This window comes from Phascolarctos cinereus, unplaced genomic scaffold (assembly GCF_003287225.1).
Source record: "Phascolarctos cinereus isolate Bilbo 61053 unplaced genomic scaffold, phaCin_HiC Scaffold_726;HRSCAF=1367, whole genome shotgun sequence".
NCBI classification, from domain to species: Eukaryota; Metazoa; Chordata; class Mammalia; order Diprotodontia; family Phascolarctidae; genus Phascolarctos; species Phascolarctos cinereus.
In genome coordinates this window covers 344,174,765-344,197,192 of record NW_027556098.1, presented here as the reverse complement: position 1 = coordinate 344,197,192, position 22,428 = coordinate 344,174,765, and the positions used below count along the sequence as shown (strand labels likewise).

The 22,428-nt window shown below is 37.6% G+C and overlaps 1 protein-coding gene across 1 annotated transcript in view; it reads left to right on the top strand.

Moving 5' to 3' along the window:
• Positions 1-22,428, top strand: part of FREM2 (FRAS1 related extracellular matrix 2) — a 210,895-nt gene that overhangs the window by 116,348 nt on the left and 72,119 nt on the right. The window contains 1 exon segment of the mRNA XM_020969996.2: positions 983-1,234. Within this exon segment, the coding sequence (XP_020825655.1) occupies positions 983-1,234 (252 nt within the window).

Genomic DNA, 22,428 nt, shown 5'->3' with positions numbered 1-22,428 from the left:
GCCAGAGGAAATAGTTTGTTCCACTACACTGAGGCAAGATTTTGAGATTAACCACTTACTGGCCATCATATAGACAGCTAAAGATTATTGGAATTTATGCCCCCTTAGCCATCTGGGTTCGACTCACTGCCTATAACCTTGTGGTACGTTCCTAGGAAAATCTTTGGGGGCTACTCTAACTAAGTATAGATTCCTAAAACACACTGGTATAGCCTTCATTATTTAACCCAACACCTTTCCTGCTCCCTTAAAATACGTATTTGCCTTAGAAATAAATAATGTCCTCTTTCTGGAAGACAAAAAGTCAATTTGGTTATTTTTATGCACACAGTAGAACAAAGAATGACAGTTCAGGTGCTTATATATTAAATTTTAGTTACAGCATCTTTCAAAATAATTTGTTTATGCACGAGTAATGCATTTATGCATATAATCTGTAAAAGAAATTTATGTTAAAAAATTGTCCTCTTTTTCTGTTAAATCATTTCTAACCAAAAAGCGGTTCTAACTAAAATGATTTTGTACAACACAAAATTATTCCTTAATTTGAATTATAATCTGAAGAACCTTATTAAGAATGAAATATTTTTGCTTAACAGGAACATAAAAAGCTCCTGTATAGCTTTTTAAAAGCTGCATTTAAGTGAAAGCAGGCATCCATAATATTTTATTAATCTGTGAGCATGTTTTTATAATTTCCAAGGGAATCTTTAAATTGTACCTTTGATTTGGAACTCAGGAGGAAGAAAAATAGGAGACTGTAGTACTTATTTATTTTTAAGTGGCTTGGAGCCAGCTTAGAATCCTTAGAATTGTGAATAGTAACTAATGTACTGGGAAAGGTGAAGAAGTAATTGATCATTGTGATAATACATTGGGAATGACAAAGTAAAATCTTGGATGTGAAAATTTGTGTCTTTGAAAGCAGCTTTGAGAAATTTTTTTTTCCTCATGAAACTTTTTGACCACTCTTTCTTCCCAGGAACCGCAACAGGGACCGTCCCAACATCTGTGCTCTCGTATTCTGATTACATATCCAGGCCTGAGGATCATACCAGCGTTCTCAGATTTGACAAAGATGAACGGGAGAAAACGTGCCGGATTGTTATTATTGACGACTCTTTGTATGAAGAGGGTGAAACATTTCACGTTCTGCTGAGCATGCCCATGGGCGGAAGAATTGGTTCAGAGTTCCCAGAGGCTCAGGTTACGATTATCCCTGACAAAGATGATGGTAAGAACTAATTTATCATTCTAAATGTTATCTCTAGAAGAAGCAAAATGTGGCAAAGGATGATAATATAAATATATGTTATCCTCCCATCATATATCAACTTGGTGTTTTTTCCATCCCCACCTGTTTCCTTCCTCAACCATGCCTAATGTCAGTGAAATAGAATCTTTGAAGAATGGCTATATTCACACTTATTTTAGAATTGATTATTTATATATTCTGCTGCCTCTATGTCCGCATAATATGTGATTTTGTCTGCATAGCATGATTTTTAGGTGCTTAGAGAACAAGGGCCATATATAAATGGTTTCATTTTATACACTATGTAACCTGATATCAGGTAATATTAAATGATTAATGCTTTTTTTAATTATGAGGAGAAAAAATAAAGAAAGCAAATGCTGGTAAACTCAGTTATTTTCTGCTTGTGCTAGTTGGATAGATTTTGTAATTAAACTCTAAATCCAAAGTCATTCCTGATGGAACCTGCCAGGCAAGGATGTTAAATCAGTAACTAGAAAGCTTGTGAAAGAAAACAGGAAGATCTTGTTCCACCCCATTCCCTTAAAGAGAAATTCCAAAGAAAAATTCCTTCCTCCGGCAGGAAGAGTGACAGAGATAGAGAAAGAGAGAGAGAGAGAAAGAAAGAAACAGCAAGACAGGTAGAAAGACATGATTTTTATAAACTCTCCATGTAGAGAAGTGTATTGTTGGGTTTGGTTTGGGTTTTTTTTTTTAAACAACCAGTGAAGAAAGAAGTGAGGCATGGATGGCAGTGTAGGGCACCACGAAGAGACAAGAATGCACGACATTTGTCTCTTCTTCCCTGCCAGTCTTTCCCTCAGGGTAACAGGGAGAAGAAGAGAATGGAAAAGCCAGAGTTTTTGCCTGGAGAGAAAAGCTGTTGGAGCTCTCACACCTAAGCACCCCTGAAGTTGGGGACAGCTGGGGATCAGCAACACCCTAAATGATCCACAGCTCACGTTTGAAACTGAGAATGGGCAAAGGAGGAAAAGGACCAGGAGTGATAATTGAGAAAGCTAAAAAATTGTTAATTATAACTCAGAATTTGCTTTAAACTGTATTCTAAAATTATTATTTCCTTTTGGTGTTTAAGTTTGTTAAGAAGTTAACTTTTCAATATAAATAAGGCAAAAATCTATGGTCATATCTGGATAAGTGATAGAGACTGTGATTTCATTGCTAAAGGGAATCAACTGATAAGGAAATTCCCTTTACTGATACAGACAGGTACCATACAGTCCTAGAGAGTTGCGTAGACTGCTAAGAAGTTAAACAACTTCTCCAGGGTCCCACAGCCTGTATGTGTCAAAAACAGGACTTTAATCCCGGTTTTCTTGATTCAAAAACTGGCTTTCTATCCACCACCCTACATGGCCTTTCAGGCCTGTAGAAAGCCAGTGTCTTTTCGTTTTAAATGAAGTAGGAGTCCCCCAAATTAGATTATATACTTGGGCACACTGCCGCCACTTGTGGCCACCTGAATTCAAGGATGGTTCTTTTACAGTTGAATAACCTCCTTTGAGGTGGAAACTCCAAAGGAAATTTTTGTGAAAAGTAATACATCATGGAGAAAAAGATCTTTTAAGGCCATCTAGTGGTTTTAAAATAATGTGCATTGCTAGATTTAAGAAACTGCCTTTCAGTTCTGTTTAAATTTTCTCTTTAATATTTTTATTAAATTAATTATAAAGTATATAATTATAAATTATGATATATACAATATAAGAATAATATAAATTATAAATTAATTAGTTATTTTCATTGGTATCTTCTAAGAAAAGGAGAATGCTGCTTTTGAAATAAGGTTGTACATCTACATCCAGAGTAACTTGATTCTGTGTATTCTATTCAAATTTCCAAGTACATACACATAATGGAGGGAGAAGGGGAGTTTTGATTGAAGAATGCAAAATAAAGGCTTAAAACAAATTTATCAAATAGTAATAAAACTCCCACTTCATTTGAAAAAGACCTTTGTGGATGGTGGAAGTGTTGATGGTCATCATCATTGTCTTCAGAAAGACCGGTAATATTGAACCACCACATGATTTTTCATTCTCTTTTTCTTCTGGGCCACAAGGAAAGGGCAAGCAAAGGAAATTCAAAATAGGAGCTGTTTTTTTCTTAAAGTAAAAACATTTTTTAGCTTAAAAGTTGGATAGAAATGGATGCTATATTCCCCATGATACAGCTAGGTGGCTGAGTGACTTGAATGCTGGACTTGGAGTCGGGAAGACCAGAGTTCTAATCTTACCTCAAAGTGTAACATCTGTGGGATCCTGGATAGGTCACATTACTTCTTTCAGCCTCAGTTTGCTCATCTGTAAAAGGGGGATAAGGACAGTTAGGTGGTACAGTGGATAGAGTGTGGGGGGTCAGGAGTCAGGAAGACTTGAGTTCAAATCAGGCCTTAAACACTTACCAGCTAAGTGACCCTAGGTAAGTCACTTAACCCTGTTTGCCTCAGTTTCCTCACCTGTAAAATGAGTTGGAGAAGGAAATGGCAAATCACTCTAGTATCTTTGCCAAGAAAAAAATCCCACAAAGAATTGGACGCAACTGAAACTGCACAACAAAATAGGTACAATAAACTTCTACTTCACAGGGCTGTTGTGAGGATCAAATGAGATAACAGATGTAAAGTGCTTTGTAAACTATATAAAACCTAGCTATTAGGAATAGTGATAGTGATAACCCTATCAAGAAGCCTGTTTGGACCTGGAGAGTATACCTCAGACACCACCTAGTGGCAGCTCTTCTGGATTGCAGGCATTGTTCCTGAGTCCCCTGAAATATTAGCCTTCTAAGACTAAACCTTTAAAGGGAAATCAAATCTCACAGAGCCCATATATGTAACACTCAGGAATACACTTAAATATTACACATCAAACTATATGTACAATGTGTGCGTGTTTGTGTGTGTGTATGTGTGTGTGTGTGAGAGAGAGAGAGAGAAAGAGACAGACAGACAATGAAAATCTGCGGGAATATTTTAAAAATTCAATTGTAATGAGTTTTAAGATATGATCTGATAAATCTAGAAATTTATGATTCACTACATTTCCTCCTTGCTTTCTGAAGCAGGTTGTTTACACACCTATGCACATGACTGCCTCATCTGTAATTTTATCCCTGACCTCCATTCCAACTTCTTCCTATGCTCTCAACTCTCCGTTGGATATTTCTTCTTGGACTTTCCATTTTCACCACATCTAAAACAGCATACTCAAATACTAGCACCCCTTCTGACTTCCCTGTTTCTGTCAGCAGTACTCTCATTCTTCCTATCACTGAAAATCAAAACCTGTTTTATTGGTCTCTTTCTCTATCCCATCACTCCACCAACCCACAGGAAATGAGTCTCTAATGTTCCTGCCATCTGTCTTTTCTTTACTGTTTTCACTAACTGTATTCACTAAGGAGCTTCCAGTCCTTATCATCATATTCTAAGATTATAGCAATAATCTCCTACCTCATCTCATTAGATTGAACATTATACCCAGTCGAATCTTCCTAAAATAAGCATCAAAAACATTTCATTTTTTTCCATTTCCCTATAACTGAATCTCTAGGTTTTTTATGTATCATGCATTCCTTTGGGAGACAGGTGAAGTTTATGGGTTTCTTTTAAGAATAATGTGTTTAAGTGATTGAAGGAAAATTTTACCTGGAGGTTGGTGAAAATATTTTTTCCCATCCAAGTTCATGGACCTCCTGAAATCTGTCTGACCTCAGGTTAAGAACCCCTGACTTAGAGTAAGAAGAGGAAGGGTTTCTTTCGTATGAATTGACCTGAATGACCTACAAAAAAAGTCAGTTATAGGAAGTAAAAGGAACTTATTTTAGCTTGGTGGATCATTTTTAAAATTAACTTGAGATAATAAAAAGTTGAATTCATTTGATTTACATAGTAATAAAAGCATATAAAATTTTATTAAGTATAACAAATATTTTGTAAATACACTTAAATTACACATTGTGCACAATTTTATACATTCTCCCATGCAGTATCTACTCAATATGCTGATGGGTTTTCTGTTGATATTTTAACATTCTGAGTCTACCAATTCAACCCTAGACCTGTTTGTCTCTACCAGTTCAGTGTTAAGCCTGGCTGAGTTACACTTTGCACTTTCTGCATGACCAGCATATCTCCTTGTCCAATCATACATGTACTGCATAATATCTATATGGACAAAAGTCTAACAGGTATAGGGAATCTGTGGCCTCCAGGCCACAAAGGTCCTCAGGTACAGCCTTTTGACCGAGTCCAAGTTTTACAGAACTACACTAAGACTTTTGGACATCCTGCAACTCAAGAAATCAAAAAGCATTTGTTAAGTGCCTACAGTACGTCAGACACCACTCACTAAGTTATATCTGCCCTGAGCCCCTCCCCAGTCCAGTAGAATGTTAGCTCCTTAAGGGCAAGGAACCTTTTTGTCTTTGTATCTCCAGTCACCTTGGACACATTAATATTAATAATATTTGTTGGATTGGAATATATTAATGAGATCAAGAATCTACTAAATTAATGAAATATTAGTATTATAGTCAGAAAAGGAGGAAAGGGAAGAAAGACGGACACAAGCACATATATTGTATCAAGAACCAAAAAAAGATTGTAAGTAATGATATGAACATTTCTACCCATTTTAATATGCCTCTCTACAACTTCTTTTCATTGTTTCAAATTCTTTCAAGGGCCAAACTGAAGTCTATTCTCATACACTCGAATACAGGAATTATATCCCACTTTAATCTTCTCTTCCTTAGGCCATGTCTCTAAGTGACCACATTATTACCTCCTCCCTCCACTTCAGTCAAGTTCAGTGGCTTCCTATTACCTCCAGGATTAACTATAAAATCTTCTGTTTGGCTTTTAAAGCCCTTCCCAACCTTGTTCCTTTCTACCTTTCCAGTTTTCTTATACCCTGCTCCTCTCTAGCGTACACTGAGATCCAGTCGCCCTGGCCTCCATGCTGCTCCTCATCTACCAGCCACTCCATCGTCAGGCTCAGAGCGTTTTCACTGGCTGTTGTTCCCCATGTGTGGAATGTTCTCCTTCCTCATCTATTTCCTGTCTTCTCTGGATTAACTCTTACGTACTTATGTACTTCAGTTCTTAGTGAGTTAGTTCAGCAATTAGGTACTTGGTCACTTAGGAACTTGGACTGGAAGGGGTGTGAGGGCTTACCTAGCCCTTTTTAGGTCTGCTCATCCACCTTTCACTCAACTCTCATCTGTGGTTCCGAGAAGCTGTAACACACACACACACACACACACACACACACACACACACACACACACACATCAGTAAAACTGTCTCAACAGACAGACCAAACCAGGTTGAAGGTAACCAATAGGCTTCAAACCCATTGGTGAATTAAGGGGATGTCTACCTCAAGCATATGAAGATTTCCCCCCAGAGGAATGAGTGGATGAGAACAATTTATTCCCAAGGACTCGGAGGTGGCTGAAGCAGGTGCTGTGGAGTGCTTAGAGCTGGGTCCCACACTGAAAACATCAAGGTCATCCACTGCATCCTGGGCTGTTGCTAGTTGCCTTACTTTTGTCCTGCCACTGGACTTTGATGACTCTGGGAGAGTGAGGCCAAAGACTTTGTGCAGCTCTTGCCTTGCTTAAATCCAATTCACACAGAAGTCAAGACTTCACCTGGTCACTTTATGATATCATTGCTCCTCTTTGAAAACAAGGAGGAATAGCAGCTTAAGGAGGTAGGGACTCAGGTACTTAGGCACTCAGATAGGTAAGTGTACATATGTACTTTGGCAATAAGGTACTTAATTACTTAAGTAGACACTTAGATAATTAGGCAAGTAGGTACTTAGGGAGATGGGTACTTCCCTTAAGTACTTAGGTGGACATAGTTAGGTATTTAGGTAATTAGGTGCTGAGGGACTTAGGTATTTAGGGTTATAATTAGGGTTAGGGTTCAATCCCAAGGCAGATTGAACTGGATTGAAACAGCTTAAAGAATCAGATTGAAATGGTTTGAACAGTTTTAAACTGTATTTAACTGGTTTGAACCCATTTAAATTGGACTAAACTCAAGTACTTAAGTATAAATTAGGTAATTAGATACTTAGGTAATTGCCGAGGTAGGTACTTTGTTACACAGCCCATTAAGAAATTAAGTTCTCTGTTACTTAAAGTAATTTGGTAATTTGGTACTTAGCTACTTAATTAGGTACTTTAGTAATCAGTTAATTAGGCACAAAGGTATTTGGGTATGTAAGTATTTAGGGATATTGACACTTAGACAATTAGGTACTTACAGGCATAGATTTATATGTATTTAGGAATTTAGGATTAGAATTAGGGTTAGGGTTCAAATCAGATTGAATAGTATTGAACCTGTTCAAACCATTTAAACTGGTTTGACCCTAAGGAACCACCTTCTGCAAGGGGCCTTTCCCAGTCCTTAATCTTAGTGTTTTTTCTCTATTATCTCCAATTTATCCTATTTGTACATAGTTGTTTGCCATGTTATCTCTTCCATGAGACTATGGACTCCTTGAAAGAAAGGATTTCCCCCCTTTCTTCGAATCCTCTGCACTAACCTGTCCCATTATTAGTGCTTGTTTAATAAATTCTAGTTGACTGACTGACTCTAGGTTCAGTATCCTAAAGTTCTTTATTTGTCATAGTCCATCATCATCAACGGTCCCCTGCAGCATGGTTGTTAGTCCACCCACCATTTGAGAAACTGCTGTCTCTACTGAAACCAGTTGCCCTGGCTTTGAGCTAGTTCAAATTCTTGTACTCCATTTCCCATCCAGAGGGTTTCATGTTCCCCTCCATTTTCGTTCCTGCCCAAAGTCTAGGCTATAAATCCTTTTTGTTTTCTTCAAAGGAAAATAAGTTGCAGTCATACAGCTAGGATTTTTGCTGTTTTCCTTTGTTCTCAAAGAGGACCACTACGTCAGGAAGGTGATACCGTGACTTGCAAGTGAATTGGATTTAAGGGAGGGAGAGCTGTCACCAGACTCACCTTCTCCTCTGGAGTCATCTGGGTCCAGTGGTGAGATATAGATCAGGACCACTGGAGATGACTCCCTAGAGCTAGGAAGAAAGCCAGTGAAAGAGGGAAAGAGAAAATGAAATCTGATGGAGGGAAGTGAGACTGAGATAAAAGGAACTGGAGAGGGAGTAGAGTAGAAGGTAGATAAGTAGATACTCCAAAATGTTAGGGCTTCCTATTTGGGGCTCCTATCACTCACTACAAAGCTTATCTTATCACTGTCTTTTGTGTTGCTAATTAGCGGGTTAACTACTTTTCTCAGCTGCTGAATTGTTATCAATTTTCTGAATCTCAGCCATGGAAGGACCACTAGTCCAACCAGTTGAGGTTATTTCCTGGGCTCTGGGAACCAGAACAATTTCACCTGCAGACTGGGTGACACTACCTTCAGGAGCTATAGCTCCACTAACCTGCTTCTGTTTACATGTGTAAAGAATACAGGAGCCTAACCAGGAAAGCTCAAAAAAATCCCTGAATTACACTATTCAACCCATACCTGCAGGAGCTTGAAGACCACCTTCCCTGCAAACATATATCAACCTGTTAGCAATGATTCCCCATTGAATGAGGCGGTACCAGTGCTGAACCTTGATTAACTCTTCAGGGCTTAGCTCCTAGCTCAGCTTCCTACTCCCACAGCCTGGTTCTCTTTGACCCTGCTAAGAACCTTATAGAAACCCACCAGAGTCACCGATGTTGAATACTTAACTCCCTCCAAGATCCAAGTAGACTACCACTATGTGTCCATTCTCAATGACTGCCCATATCTCCTCTCGATAAAGTTTGCTTATTTACTTACTATCTGCTCTGTTTTGTATCTGTTCCAGTGGTAATGTTTCTCTCCAACAAACCATTATCTCTTTCGTAGTGTAAGCCCTTTGCCAGGTCTGTGACTAATAATTCCACAAGCTCATATATTTCCTAAGTTTTTTTTTTAACTTAGGAAAAGTAGAAAATGTAGGCTGAATCAGGAACTTAGTAGGTCAATGGCGTGGCCTTCTCTTTCTCCTTGACACCAGGACTGTGGATAGGGTCCCTGCCTAGAATCACATGGCCCTCAGGTTTTTTTCTTGATAACAAATGGCAGAAAAAAGATATTGCTGCCTTTTCCTGGATAGGATTTTGGTATTCTGAACCTTCCTGTGTTGAGATTAAGGCAATGCATTACTTATCTTTTTCTATCCATCCTTTCCAAGTTTGCACTGCTTTAACCTAGCATTCAAAGCCCTCCATTATCTAGTCGGAACTGAGCTCTCTCAATTCATAGGCTACTGTTTCCTCATACTATTATTTTTATTGCCAGAATGGTCTATTCACTGTCTCCAGTATCCAGTTCAATAAATTCAGTATCATTTCTCATCAGAGAAGAATATAAGCTCCTTGAGACAGCAACAGTATTTTTTTAAATTTTTATATTAGTACAACCATTTGAATATATTAGATGCCTACTGAATGTTTATTGAGCTGAATTTTATTGTATTTATAGCACTTTGCTCTGTTTACCAGTTAGTTGTATATTCCCAGTGGAAAGTAAGGGGCTCTTTTTGATTTTGTATCACCTGGGCCTCACTTATTGAACTTATGATAAATAGATGTTTTGTTTTGTTTCGTTTTTTTTGTTTGAAATGGTATATGCACCATAGAGTATAAAAGAAAGGCATACTCAGAGTTGTAGGAAGACGGTTTACATCCTACTGAAGGATGCAACATACACAAATATAACAAACTGAGGAAAGAACCAATAAGAAGGGGGTGTCTGGAAGAGCTTCCCATATGAGGTAGCATGTGAGCTAAGACCTTGAATCAGGCTAAGATTTTTATTTTACTTTTTATTTTTTATTTTTTACCAGGCAATGGGGTTAAGTGACTTGTCCAGGGTCACACAGCTAGTAAGTGTTATGTGTCTGAGGCCGGATTTGAACTCAGGTCCTCCTGAATCCAGGGCTGGTGCTCTATGCACTTCACCACCTGGCTGCCCCTTTGACTCCTTTAATAAATCAATGGAGGGAGGAAAGGGAGCAGAAGTGGGCTACCTTTGCACCTGAGATGGTTCACTCATATTGGCAAAACCCACTATCGTTAATTGGCAGCTTCATTGAAGAAACTGGAGATGAAATGGATCACAGAAAGTTAATCAACTTCTCAATATTGAAAGGATTTAACTATTAGAGCCACATAAAGAAATCTCCTATGTAAAGAAGTGCCTCACTAGAAAAAAAAAAAAGGAAATTTCTATTTCTGTCTCCCTAATTTGAAAATCTAGGTATTCAAATCAAATTATTATTTTTTTTAATTATGAGAAAGGATTGAGGAAAACTCACAGATTTGGTGATTTTGCATTTTATAAAATAAATTTAAAACCCTGAATAAATAAAAATATATTACTATGTATATACACATAAAAATAAATTACTATAAAATGAAATATATTTTAAAATTCTGTCATTGTCCTTGAAGCTGACATAAGTTAGCCATATTAATCATGGGGAAGTGTTTGCTAACTCATGTGAATGAGACAGAATAATAGAGTAGTATATTGAAAAGGTATTGTATCCAGACTCAGAAGACCTGCCTTGGTATGTGACCAAGGGCAAGATACTTAGCCAAGTCTCGGTTTTCTTTTCTTTAAACTAAGAAATTAGACTAGATCATCTCAATTTAAAAAGAAAATGTTTTAAAATGTTTTTAAAATGTTTTAAAAAAAAGTTTAGGGGCAGGTAGGTGGCTAAGTGGATAGAGCACCGGCCCAGAAGTCAGGAGGAGCTGAGTTCAAATCTGACCTCAGAACAAACACCTGACACCTACCAGCTGTGTGACCCTGGGCAAGTCATTTAACTCCAATTACCTAAGAATAATTTTTTTAAAAAGTATTAAAAATGTTTTAAACTTTTTTAAATGTTTTTTTTTAAATTTCACTCTATCTGTTCCTTCTGTATAGAACTCCTGTCTCCTTGGCTCATTGCTTTCAGCATTCTTTATGAGAAACAGTGGATATTTTTGAGCATCAATGTTCACGATTTGAATTTGCCAGTTGGAAGATTAAAGTCTAATCTGTCACATTTCTACAAAGGCTTTTAGTTTACAAAATACCTTCTTTATAATAATTCTTGTGTGACTATTATTATTTACATTTTATACACAAAGAAAAAATAGATTACTGTCAGTTTTACTATAACATTTATTTTGAAAATGCTCATTTGTTCCAACATAATTGATATTTTAGGAACAATTTGAGCATAACATGAATTTGCACCTCACCTAACTGAACTGAGCTGTGTAGGAACACAAAAATGCACACACATACCTCAAACATCTATCAGTGAACTCATGTATTATCCTGAAAGTTTGTGTTTTTCTATTCTTTCACATTTGTAAACTTTTTGGTGTACAAAAAAAAAAGAAGAAAAAAAAGAAAAACACTGAGTTTTGGAGTTGCAATCTTCTGAGGCTGCCCCCTTTGTGTGTGAAGCAAAGACCCAGCTTCACTCAAGGCTGCTGATGCTGCCACTATTTATTATAATATTTATGTATTCATTAATCATTTAACATGTACAAAACTGTGCTATTTTTTTTATTATGTTCCTATCTTTATGTGTCACTGTTGAGGTTTTCGTGTATTGTATTCCTATCTCTATTTTCCACCTGAGCACTGTGGTTTTTATTGCCCTATTTTGTATAATGCGGTGATTTTTAGGAACTAATACATCACATTATAGTAGAACTGATTTCCCCACAGTCGCACTGTCATAGGCTGGAATTGAATGTTCTTTGAATTCTGAGAACCAGAATATGGTTCTATAGCCACTGAAAGCTAACATGATTATTATCATCTTTAGAAATGAATAAACATCTCTCCATCCTGGACATTTAATTGTCTGCCTACCTGAAAAAGAAGGGGCTAGGACAGATTCATTAGAATTTATTTCAACATGCAAATTTATCATGTACTTATTGGGTGCCAGGCGCTGTGGTGGAGACTGGGTATAATAGAAGAAAAAATTTAAAAAAAATCTCCACCCTCAAGGAGCTTTTATTCTACTAGAAGAGAAGAACATGTATATACATAAGTAAAAATCAACAAGCATTTGTTAAATGTCTATTATATTCTAGGTAATGTCTGTTAGCTGTTGAGGATACATAAGAAAATAAAGCAGTCCAAAATATATACAAAATAAATAAAGAGTAATTTTGAGGTTGAGGATGACAAACAATTGAGGAAGAAGCAGGAAGGGCCTCTAGTAGAAGATATTACCTTGTTCTGAGATGTAAAAACAAGGAGTGAAGAACATCAAATAGGTCACTTTGACATAAGCAAGGAGTATGCAATCAGCTTGAAAGGTGAGTTGGAGCCAAATTGTGAAGGACTTAATATTTTAAGCCAAAGAGTTTGTCTTAGAGGCAATATAGAACTATGGAAAGCTTCTTGACCAGGTGAGTAACATGGTCAGAAATGCCTTAGGAATATCAATTTGTTAGCTATGAAGAGATGGTTTGGAGATGGGAGAGTTTGTATGCTGAAGACTGATTAGGAAGCTATCATAATGTAATAATTGAAAGAGGTGCTAACAGTCTAAAGTGGTCTGGTGGCCACAGAAGTGGAGAGAAGATGTACATGTGAAAGATGTTATGTAGGTAAAAAGATCAAGACTTGACATTGAATTAGATAATGAGACATCAGGGAGAAGGAAGCATCAGTGCAAACCTAGGTGATAAGAAGAATGAGAGTAGCTTTGTTGAACCTGAGATGTCCATGCAGAGAAGGAGTTCTTAACATTTTTTGTGTCATGGCCCCCTTTGGTAATCTGGTGAAGCCTATGGATCCTTGTCAGAATAATATTTTTTTCTTTTTTAAAATTTTATTTATGAACTTAAGAAATAAAAAAATCCTTTCCATAACAGCAGAATAGGAAAAAAAGGATGATTGTCCACGAAACTGTAAATCTCAGAATAATATTTTAAATGCATAAAATAAATTATAAAACATAAGTTACAAAGAACATAATGTAAATTATAAAGGAAACCAGTTATGTTTTTATTTTTTATTAAAATAATAAAACACTAAAAAAAACAAGCTTATGGATCCCAGTTGAAGAATCCTTAATCTAGTAATTAATGTGAGACTAGAGTTCAGGAGAGAGATGAGGTTTTGATATGTAGCTTCGGGACTCTTCTGCATAGAGATGAGATCTGAACTCCTAGAAGCTGATAGGAGCAAAAGAGATTATAGAGAAAAGAAGCACAGGTCTGGAGTACACTCAGAAATAAAAAGACAGGGAATAGATAAAGAATGTTTGTTGGAGACCTCAGGAGTCTGGTCAGTCTGAGTATTTGGTCAGACAAATGGGAGGAGAACCACAACAGTATTATGAAAATCCAGGGAGAAGGAGAGAGTAGTTTGAAGGTGGCTAACAGTGCCAAATACTGTAGAGAGGCTAAGAAAAATGAAGAAACATGAGAAAAAGCCACTGTTTAGCAACAAAGAGATTATTTCTGATCTTGGAGAGAGCAGATTAAGTCCAATGGTAGTGAAGTAGTGAGGGGAGAGGGTAGAAGGGCAGGATTTAAGAATACAAGGTTTCGATAATGAAGTGGGAAGTGAGAAAATATGAGCAACCAGTATAGATGGCATTTTTCCTAAGAGTTTGCCTGTGAAATATAAGAAGACAGTCTGAAGGTCAAATGTAGGAAGGTAGCCATCAGGGAATTTTTGTAGGCAGCAGGGAAGGAGCCAGTGGATAAAGAAAAGTTAGAGAGAATAATAGGAAATGATGAAGGAGAAAGTGCCCAAAGAAAACAAGAAGAGATGATACAGGAGCCCAAATGGAGGGAGATGCCTTAGCAAAGAGAAAGACAAATTCTTCATCAGACAATGAAGCAAAGGATGAGAGAATGAGTGTGAGGGGTGACATTGAGGGGATCTGAAGTATATAATTGGGGAGAAACAGATAACTTGTAAAGCACTGTATGAATACTAGTTTTTAGTATACTAATTTTTCAGTAAAATATGAGCGTGGCTCTTCTGCTAAGAGAAACCAGAAAGAGAATTGTGTAGGTGGCTGAGGGAAAGGTTTAGAACATCCAATACGCATCCTAGATAGAGTCAATCAGTGAAAAGTGAAAGGAATGTCTGGAAATAGTAAGCGTCCAATTGAGAATAGGTAACATCAATTTGCAGTGGACACAGTTAGCGTGGCTTTGTGTCTTCCCCCATGGACATTCAGTGGCACAACTGGTGGGAGCAAAGAGGGTGTTTGGTAAGAGTACTCCAGAGAAGCAGTTTGGAAAGGCATAAGGAGTAAAAAGGCAAGCCAGACAAGGGATTCAAGGGTAGGGAAAAGTGTAAAGTTCAACTAATTACTATAGGGTCAAGATTCCGAAACATAGAAAGTAGCTAGGGTAGGGGTAATCATCTGGGAAAGCAAGAAGGGATATAGTGACTGGAAGCTGTGGTGAGTACAGAAAATAGCATTTGAAGGTTTAATGCATAATAAGAGATGCAAGAGTAGGAGGGTATGGTCAATTAAATGAACTTTGTGCAATTATAGAGGTAGAACCTATATGGATAATGATGGGATCAAGTGTATGACCAGCCTGAGTATAGCTGAAGTGACTTGTTAGGTCATGGTAGAGATGGCAGAGAAGATGACATGAAGCCTGGATTGTCTAGGCTGTGGTCTTTATCCAGGCCTGATAGCATGGTAGCACCAGGTACAAGTCAGAGTTGGATGAGGGAAGGCCTGTGTCTGGGCTTTTTGCTGGTTATAAGACTAGGGCTTGGCTGAAGATAATCCCTCATCCTTAGGAGTCTTTCTTTCTGGGTTCTAGGATGCTCTGAGAACATAGAATTCCTAATAAGACTGATCTTTACCTTCAAAACTATTTATATAGTTTTATTTTGTTTTATCTGATACATGTTTCCATTGCACAGATTAATGGGTGGTTTGGAATTTTAGGGCTTTGAGTGGGGTGTGTTCTCAGCATGTAAGAAACCTTTTTGTGCCTGTGTGATTCATCACTTCCTTGCGATTTGCCTTCCCAACTCCTCCACAGACAGATCACAGAACAACAATGTTGGCAAAGGAGACTGGAATGTGGGGCTCCCTCATTATGCCCCTAGGGGAGTGTGGTTGAATAAATGCCAAAGTGGCCTCACTCTTGGCATGGTTCTTGATACAATACTTGTTGCATTTAACTTCTTAGCTGTCAAGAGAGCTGCACAAAATGAGACTCCCACTGCATTCATCCAAAAAGGCCTCTCACATTGAAGGCAAGCATCTTGCTTCCTCTCCAGGGATCGATGCATCTTCTCTCTCTAGTTAGATGGTGTTAAAGTGAATGAGAGCTCTGATAAGTGCAAAGGTTGGACCTCACAGGGGCAAGTGTACTTTAGTTGAGTCCCTGTGGATACAGGATCTGATCTTCATCTTTGCAGGCTCAGAAACACAAATTTATCACTTCACCCAATACTTCTAAAACTTTAGTCACCCTAACCAAACACAGAAGAGACGGAGAAACCAGAAAGACAATGTAACTGACCAATTCAGTAATCTACTCATGGATCCTCCATCTCCTGACTCTGTGCATTTTCATTGGTTCTCCCCCATGCCTGGAATGCCCTCCTCTTCACCTCTGCCTCTCCTGCATTCTCTGCCTTCCTTCAAGACTCAGCTCATATTCCACCTTCAGCAGAAGCCCCCACCCTAGTACTTTCTCTTTAATATTATCTTCCATGTATATTGTATATATTTTGTATGACATAGTTATTTGTATATTGTCTCCCCAATTTGAATGTGAGCTCCTTGAATAGAGACTGTGTTTTTGACTTTATATCCAGTGGAACATAAACAAAGGGGAAAAAAAACATGGTTGCAGCACTCAAGTTCACCTCCTAATTGGGAAGCCAACAAGCAAATACCCATAGTTGTTGACTGACTAACTTACCTACTCAGCACCTCTTGACAACCGTCTCAAATTGAAAGGTGCAGATCAAATTTTAACTTGCATTGATAGAGGGAATGTTATGATTAAAGTTCCCTATAACAGTGAAATCAAAAATCTGATAAAAACAAACTTTACACTACTTGTCTATCTGTGTGTATTTTATTATCCTCCCAGGAAATCTATGTTCTTGAGCAGAGGGCTTGTCTCAGTTTTTGCTGTTTGTTTTGGGTTTTTTATCTCTGTCTAGCATAATGCCTTGCACATAATGGATGCTTAGCACATGTTTGTTAAATTGAATTGAATATACTTTTTTCAAAGACCAGACTTCTAGTGGACATACTCCCTGCCTGGTACCTGACTCCCTACCAGACACTACGGCTCGCTTGCTCTCTCTCTCTCTCTCTCTCTCTCTCTCTCTCTCTCTCTCTCTCTCTCTCTCTCTCTCTCTCTTTCTTGGATAGTGTTGGATAAACACTGACAAATTCTTAACTCGTCGACTCACTTTTCCCCCTAAACTCCACATAGAGCACCATACTTCCATTTGCATTTGTTACATGTCATAATTTCAAAGATTACAGGCTATTTTACATTAGTTACATTTAGAGCAATGAGATTTAAGAGACAGACTACTCTCTCCAGAAGGAAGTTTACAAACTATCTCAGGGTGAATGAGTCACTTCTGTTGCTGGTTAATCTCACCCATTTTATGTTGACTTTTTTTTAGACCTAATTTCATGTCATAAAGCAACATTTTTTCTTAGTCCCCCAAATTCTATTAGGACCTTATTTGCAACTGATATTACTCTATGATATTATTCTTGTATCTTAGCCAGAGAACCTAAGAAATTGTTTCCTTAACAATTAAATTTGTGATATTTGTATCCTATTTAAAATAAACATCTCATAAATTACAAGATCCTTAGATTGACTATGCAAATGATTGTGTCCGGTGTTAGTGAGAAATAAAAATTATGCGTATCTAATGATAAATAACATTTATATATCACTTGCTATGTGTTAAGCATTTTACAACTATTATTTCATTTGATCCTAACAATAACTCTAAGAGGTAGGTGCTGTTATCCTCATTTTTTACAGGTGAGGAAACTGAGGCAAACAATTTAAGTGACTTGCCCAGGGTCACACAGGTAGTAGTTGAAATTTTTGAATACTTCCATTCTGAAGTCTAAAAGCTATCAGAAAATTAAAGTAAAAATATTTAAGTTAAAAAAATAAGGCTCAAGTTTGTGGGACTTAAAAACAATGCATCTAATTTATTGACCACCCCTGAAATAAGAACATCTACATATTTGAAATATTTCTAAGATTCCCTCTCATTAAAAGGAACTTTGCATTCTTATTTGTGTCGAGAACCTAGGAAAATATGTTGGCACTTTTAAGATAACACTGCTAATTAATTATTGGCACAATTTATGTGCCATTTTGCTAGCACAAAAATGACACCACTGACTTCTTTATATTTGTACTTACATCATTAACTCAGAGGGACTTTTCCAGGAGGGCTGATAGTTTATCAGTGTGATAAAAGTGTGTCACATCTGCGCTCTTTTGTCTTATTCCCTTTGAGACCATGGGCATTTATTTTGTGATCTATCTAAATACAGTCTATAAAACAGTTGTTTTTTGTTTTTTTGCTTGTTTGTTTGGGGGATTTTCTCTTTGAAAAACAAACCAGTCCCAAGAGAATTCATTTGTAGCCATGGCTCCATCAGTACCACACTCTTATCAGCTTTGAGAACCTATTTCCATTTATCATGGCTTGGCAAGTAAATGGGGCATACATCCGTCAAGGATACAATGGATCCTCGGTCTCATTAGAATGTGCTTCTCCTAGAGTAGACCACAATCCACCCATGCCATCTGACCTTGTGAGATTCTTGGCCATTTCTGGGAATTCACCTTAGAATATTCACCTACCATGGCCACAACTTTCCTTTTGTTGTTGTTCACTTCTTTTTAGTCCTGTCCGACTCTTTGTGACCCCCTTTGGTCACACAGCTAGTAAGTGTCTGAGGCCAGAATTGAACTCAGGTGTTCCTGACTCCGCCGAGCCACCTAGCTGCCCCAGTGAGATGTTTTTATGGCATTATTAACCTGTACATCCTTCTTATTGATGCCCATGAAATATTTTCCCCTTGCCCTTCAGGTCACTTTGCCTGTAATGATGGTGATGATAATAATAATAGTATGTATTAAGCACCTACTATTCACCAGGCACTGTCCTAAGTGCTTTACAAATATTATTTCATTTGATCTTTAGAACAATCTTGGGAAGTAGGTAGGCTTACCAATGAGAAAACTGAGTCAGTCAGAGGTTAAGTGACATGCCCAGGATCACACTGCTAGTAAGTGTCTGAGGCTAGATTTGAATTCAAGTCTTCCTGACTCCAGGACTGCTGCTGTCTCCCCTGCACCACCTAGCAACCATGAAATATGCTAGCTACCATGAAATGTATTTACATACAAACGTGTGTACTCACACATATAACCACATACATACAAAGCAGAGGAGAAGATTCTGTGAGTTATTCTACATTTTTTAAGTTCTCCCAGTTAAACTGATAGACAACCATCTATTTAGGCAGGAGATAACTGCAGGAAAATAGCACTGTAAACAAATCTCTAAGCCTTTGGCAAAGAACCTGACAAGACAGTAGAAGCTGAGTGTTGCCTGACAGCTAACTGCTCATTTATCAGAGAAATAAGCTAGAAATAGACATGAAAGAAAAGTGACGAAGGCAACAAGTTAAATATTAAACCAACAAATATAAAAAAAAAACAACAACAACAACCCTCCCTCCTTCCCTAATGGCACATGTGCAAATATAGGAGTTTGTGTATACAAAGAATTCTTGTGTATACAAAAGAAAACTTCTCCCTCATTTTCTAAACCTCACTTTTCTCCTTTGTCTCTCAGTCTCCCTTATCTCTTCACAGTCTGTGCTGGAATTCTTTTGCCTCCACGTATGCTTTTGCCTCAAACCAAAAAGAGAGGAGAGGGGGAGAGAGAGAGAGAAAGAAAGGAGGAGGGAAGAAAAGGAGAAACAGACAGAGACAGAGAGAGGAAAGGAAGGAGGGAGGAAAGAGAAAGAGAAGGAGAAAGAGCCAGAGAGACAGAGAGAGATTGATTTTTTTTCTTATTCTCGTGTCTGATCACTGCCTTCTAACTCACTTCCGTCACTGTACATTTTTTTTTAAATATACCTCCTAGGATGAAAGGGAAATATTTTCTCTAGCAAGCCCTGAGGCCTAAGGGCTATGGGAATATCCCAATAATTTTGCTTACAACCCTGCTTCCTATGCTGCCTAACCTGTTTCCTTTTGGCATCCATTGGGGACTCTTTCTGCTTTTATGCCTGGACTACTCATTTCTCTCTCCGTATAGTACCTCTCTAAAATTAAACTCATACACACAGACCACAAAGAAAGATAGATGAATATTTAATCAGTTAAAGGAGAGGTTTTCTTGAACATCCTGAATGTGAAAGCTAGCTACTCTGTAGGTCCTTAGAGACAACCATCCTATCTGCATTAATGTGTGGGTTTTGTTTTTGTTTTCTATCAGTCAGCATTCATGGAGCACAACTATATGACACTGTGCTAGGCCCCCGAGAAAGATATAAAAGAAATAGAAGAAGCAATCCCGCTGTTAAGGAGTTTGTAATATGAAGAAGATAGGTCAAACACAGACAACATACACTTATGAAAAAGACATTAAAAACACATCTATTCAGTGCATCTAGGGTATCAGTAGTCCCCAAAGTGCAGTTAACAATACATACACACATTTCTAAACCTTCTTGTTCTATGTATTCTACTTGGACCCCAGTGGGCAGACCTAGGAGCCATGGATAGAACTTGCAAATAGGCTGGATATAGGAAGAAAAAAAAATCTTTCTAAGCACTAGAGCTACTCAGAAATGGAATGGACTGCCTAGGGAGGTAAGCAAAGACTAGATGACCACTTGGCAGGTCTGTTAGCTCTTTCTCATGTTCAATTAGACTAGAGAGTTTCTAGGAAAATTTATTTGGGAAAGATCACTATAAGCTGGGAACACCTGCGCTGGACATTAAACAAAGAGAAGATGCATAATGAATGAGTTCTAACAAAGAGACAGAAAAGTACAAGACAGGTTTGGGAAACAGACTTGGCTGAACATGAAGGGAAGTAATGTGAAATATAGCTAGAAAAGGCTTAGTGGAGCCAACCTATAGAAGGCTTGAGGGCTAAATTAAGGGTCTGAGTTTGGTCTTATAAGATCCTGTAGGGAGTACATAACTAGGAAATATCTGATGCAGGAGTCAACCTGAGGTCTTCCTTACTCCTTCTGTCTTCTGCACTACAGAAAAGAATGAATGGTCTGCATGGAGTCTAGAAAAAAGAACGTTAAAGAGGAAGAATTTGTTGATGTTTATTTGACACTATCAAAGAAGGAATTTTTTTTTTATCAAATCCTACATCAGATACTTTGCAGCTATATGACCCTGGACAAGTCACTTAACCTCTTTTACCCTCAGTTTCCTCACATGTAAAATGGAGATCGTAAGAACACCTACCTTTCAGGCTTATTACAAGGATCAAATGAGATAATCTGTGTTAAATGTTTTGCAAACCTTAAAGTGTTAAATATTGTTGTTGTTGTTGTTGCTGTTGTTGTTGTTGTTGTTATCTGGCAGGCACAAGTATTCCAGACATCAGATTTTATTATAAGTAAAACAGGAATAATTAATTGCCTTTAGCCCCAAACTATATAAAATATCCCACAAGCGCGTCTAACTTTCTTTGCTCTGATTCTAAGCTCACTTTGAAACTTTCTAACTATTAATTTACTTAGGAGCTTCGTATCAGAGAGAGAATTGTCTTGGACAAGTGTTTCACGTGTTCCAGTCACTAGGAAGGTCTATGCCCTTGGAAATTAATGAATTGAAACTGGTCTACAAATGAATCACTTCCCCAGAGCCCCATCACTCATGGATTTTTTTTAACTAGACTTGTGATTCATCAATTTAGGAAGTAAGGAACTTCAGATTGGCACTGTGTGAATAATGTGTGAATAACTCTTCAAGAGTTACTTGAGATCCTGAGAGGTTAAATAATTTATGAAGAGTTACACAGCCTGTATGTCGAAAGCAGGGCTTGAACCCAGTTTTTTTTTAACTCCCACACTAGTCCTCTATACACTAAGTCAAGTTGCCTCTCACTTCTGCATGAATGGCTAAAATCAAATTACCGAAATTGTAAAGCCAATGATCAGACCCCGGGCCCACAGTGACCTAGGAAGGTGTAGACTCCTTGGCTGGAAACACCTTGATGTTTCACCTGTTTCAGCAGCTCTTCCTTTTTTCTCCTTTCACTGAACCAAGGTCTTATTGGGAAATAATTTTCTATGAAAAATGGAGAGGACATGCTAATGAATTCTCAATCTGATTCCCATGGTTTCATATCTTTGACAGTTAAATTTCCCATTTTATTTATCAAAAGGATTTTCATATAGACAACAAAATTCCTTTGAACAGTATTGCTGTTATATGGTACTTAACTCTCTAAGAGGTAGATGTGAATTAATGTTATAGATCACAGACATTACAGACCTCTGAACATTAGCAGAGGTCAGGTTTAATAAGAATACCACATCAGCACCTTTATTTTTTTCAGGTGGAATAAAAGCCAATATTGGCTACATTGTGGTTATCTTCACTGGTATTTACCTGCAGGTTAATTAGGAAATATTCAAGCCCAGTACTGTGAATCTATTTTATCTCTTTGAGCCTAAACCAATAGGAAGTTTCAGTTAAAGATGTTGGCTTCCGAGCTAATTCTAGAAAATTCATCATGCTAGATCTAAGCCAAGAATAAGTAAAAAGCAGCATGGTGGTCTCTTTGCTGAACTCAGTTCAATCCCATTCAAAAGTAGGCGGTCATCAAAAAGACTTTTTTGACAGCAGGGGTTCTGAAGACAGAAAAAAAGAATCACTTCTTGGAATACATGGAGGTTATGGTTGCGTGGGAGGAATTCATCTTTTTTTCATTTGTCCTGAGTTAAAAGACTTCGTCACTGGCCTGTTTCTGCTTGGAACAAGTGCTTCTTTTAATATAAGATACAATTATGCAATGGAGATTTAATCATCATATTGAAGGGCTAGACATAATTAATGTGAGCTA